We start from the raw sequence: 2,102 nt of genomic DNA, 5'->3' as shown, positions 1-2,102 counted from the left end.
TTATTTTTGTCCCACTTTTAGAGATGCACAGTTCCCAATCTCAGCCATGTAGACAGCTGTTGACCATGGAGGTGTTTTCTAGATGCCCCAGGGGCTGGGCAGATGGCTCTGTGGGGAAAGGGCTTCTTAGAGAGGTACAAGGACACAAATCAGATTCTGAGCACCCCATTAAAAGCTGGGGTTGAGGGGCATGAAATCAACTGCACTACTGGGCAGGTAGAGACAGGAGAATCACTCAGGCTCACTGTCTGACTAGATAGGTGGACATGAAGCTGCTCAATCCACCTTTCTCAAAACAAACAAGAAAACAAACTTTCCTGGCTTGTAGTGGGTGGAGGAAGCCCAAGTGTGTCCTGAATATGTTGGAGTATAATTGTTTAGAGCCTACAGAAACTTCTAGGAGACTAAGCAACCCCTACCCGCAGGCCTGTGCTGTACCCAATTGGCATCCTTAGGCTCCAGGTGGCAGAGATTGTGGGTTCAGCTTGATCAGAGCACACATCCCACCTGACCCAGCTCCTTACTGCAAGAGCCATGAAGGTGGGGCAGCAAACTCCAGGTCACCCTCTCAACCAAAATAGGCTCCTAAGTCACCGACATCAAGGCTGGCCTCTGACCATTACCCACACATGCAAACATGAACAGACTTCTGCACACACGGAAACATGCTCCCCCCCAACACACACAACACAGATACACACAAAGAGAGAAATAGAAGAGAGGATTCAGGCATGTGGAAGGGCAGGCTGTGTCTCTGCTGCTGGCCAACTTACACAGGGCATCATAGGCTGGCTGTACATCAAATTCCACCTCCTGCTGGCGCTCAGGGGAGCTCAGCTTGAAGCTCAGAGACCTGGAGTTGGGCTGCTCTGAGCTCTGGACCTCAAACTTCAGTTTAAATTGCTTCTCTTGCTGCAACTGCCACAGGTGTTTCTGAATTTCCTCAATAAACACTTGCTGCCACTTTAACTGATCCTCAAAGCTGCTGAGATTTTTAAGGAATACCACCAGGTTTGCCTCTGACCTGCCCTTGAGCACGGTATATTCATTGTAGGAGCCGCCCTAAAAGACAAAAATGAGAATAAGAAAGGATAGGGAGAGCCATGCCTGGCAGTCCAGAGGCTGGACAGAGTAGGAGTCCATCACCGAGAGTGATCTAGGATAGAGAAAGCTAGCCCATGTGTAGTGGAATTCTATTCAGCCCTGACTAGTGAATTTGGAATCTGTAGGAGAATAGATGGTCCTGGATCTCCTTGTAGTACAGAAGATAAGCCAGACTCAGAATGATGAACATCCTTGCTTTATCTATTTCTATCCAGGATTAAGTGTGTGTGTCTGTGTGTGGTAGTGATGGAAGGGGACACTCTGGGAGGTCAGGTTCAAGTATAAGGGAGTTCAGTGGTAGTGGGTGAGAGGAGACTCAGATAATTACCACAGACTCATTACATTGATATCATGATCCCCCTTGCTAGCAGAGTATTAAAAGGAAAAGACCATGACAACAGGAAGAAAGTCTATAACAATGCTATACTAAGAAGACACAGAGCAAATGTCAAAGTTGAGAAAACTGAATTCACAGAAAGAAAAAGTTTGTTAAATATGATAACAAGTGATATGTCCAAATAAAATGCTGAGCACAATCACTAACACACTTCAACCCCTGACATAGATGAGTGGACAAAAGGACATTTCTGCAGCCTTCACAGTGACTGAGGTAGGGACTGTCGTCAAAAAGTCCCATTTCACAGATGGAAACATGGGCAATGACTTTCATCAGTCCAGTCATTCAGCAGTGGGGTCTCAGTTCTGTTCTCTGCCCTGTGTCATATAGCTGGGGTCTACATGAGGACACTGGGCACAGAGCTGGTTAGGCAACTCACACCCCACTAAGGACTGCAGTCATGCTTGTGAGAGTCCTCTCCCACCCCATCCTGTCAGCTCAGGCTAATGGGACTCACCATCACAACCCTGGAGACCCTCACAGTGTGGGCGGCACCTTGGAAGCATCTCTCCATCAAGAAAGCACTTATGAAGTCCATGTCTGCTCTGACCTCAGTAAGAAATGTGGTGTCAGGAAGGAGGTGATCCTCTATGAACTTATC

The 2,102-nt window shown here is 47.4% G+C and overlaps 1 protein-coding gene across 1 annotated transcript in view; it reads right to left on the bottom strand.

Annotated features, from left to right (window-relative positions):
- LOC116104630 (inactive 2'-5'-oligoadenylate synthase 1D-like) overlaps nucleotides 1–2,102 on the bottom strand; it is a 13,608-nt gene that overhangs the window by 10,568 nt on the left and 938 nt on the right. The window contains exons 2-3 of the mRNA XM_031391134.1: nucleotides 1,959–2,096; nucleotides 770–1,062 (exon numbers count right to left, since the gene is read on the bottom strand). Coding sequence (XP_031246994.1) covers nucleotides 770–1,062; nucleotides 1,959–2,096 — 431 coding nt within the window. The remainder of the gene's footprint in view (nucleotides 1–769; nucleotides 1,063–1,958; nucleotides 2,097–2,102) is intronic.

Source organism: Mastomys coucha, unplaced genomic scaffold (genome assembly GCF_008632895.1).
Source record: "Mastomys coucha isolate ucsf_1 unplaced genomic scaffold, UCSF_Mcou_1 pScaffold22, whole genome shotgun sequence".
NCBI lineage: Eukaryota > Metazoa > Chordata > Mammalia > Rodentia > Muridae > Mastomys > Mastomys coucha.
The sequence above is the reverse complement of the archived record's forward strand: the minus strand, read 5'-3'. Positions and strand labels throughout refer to the sequence as shown.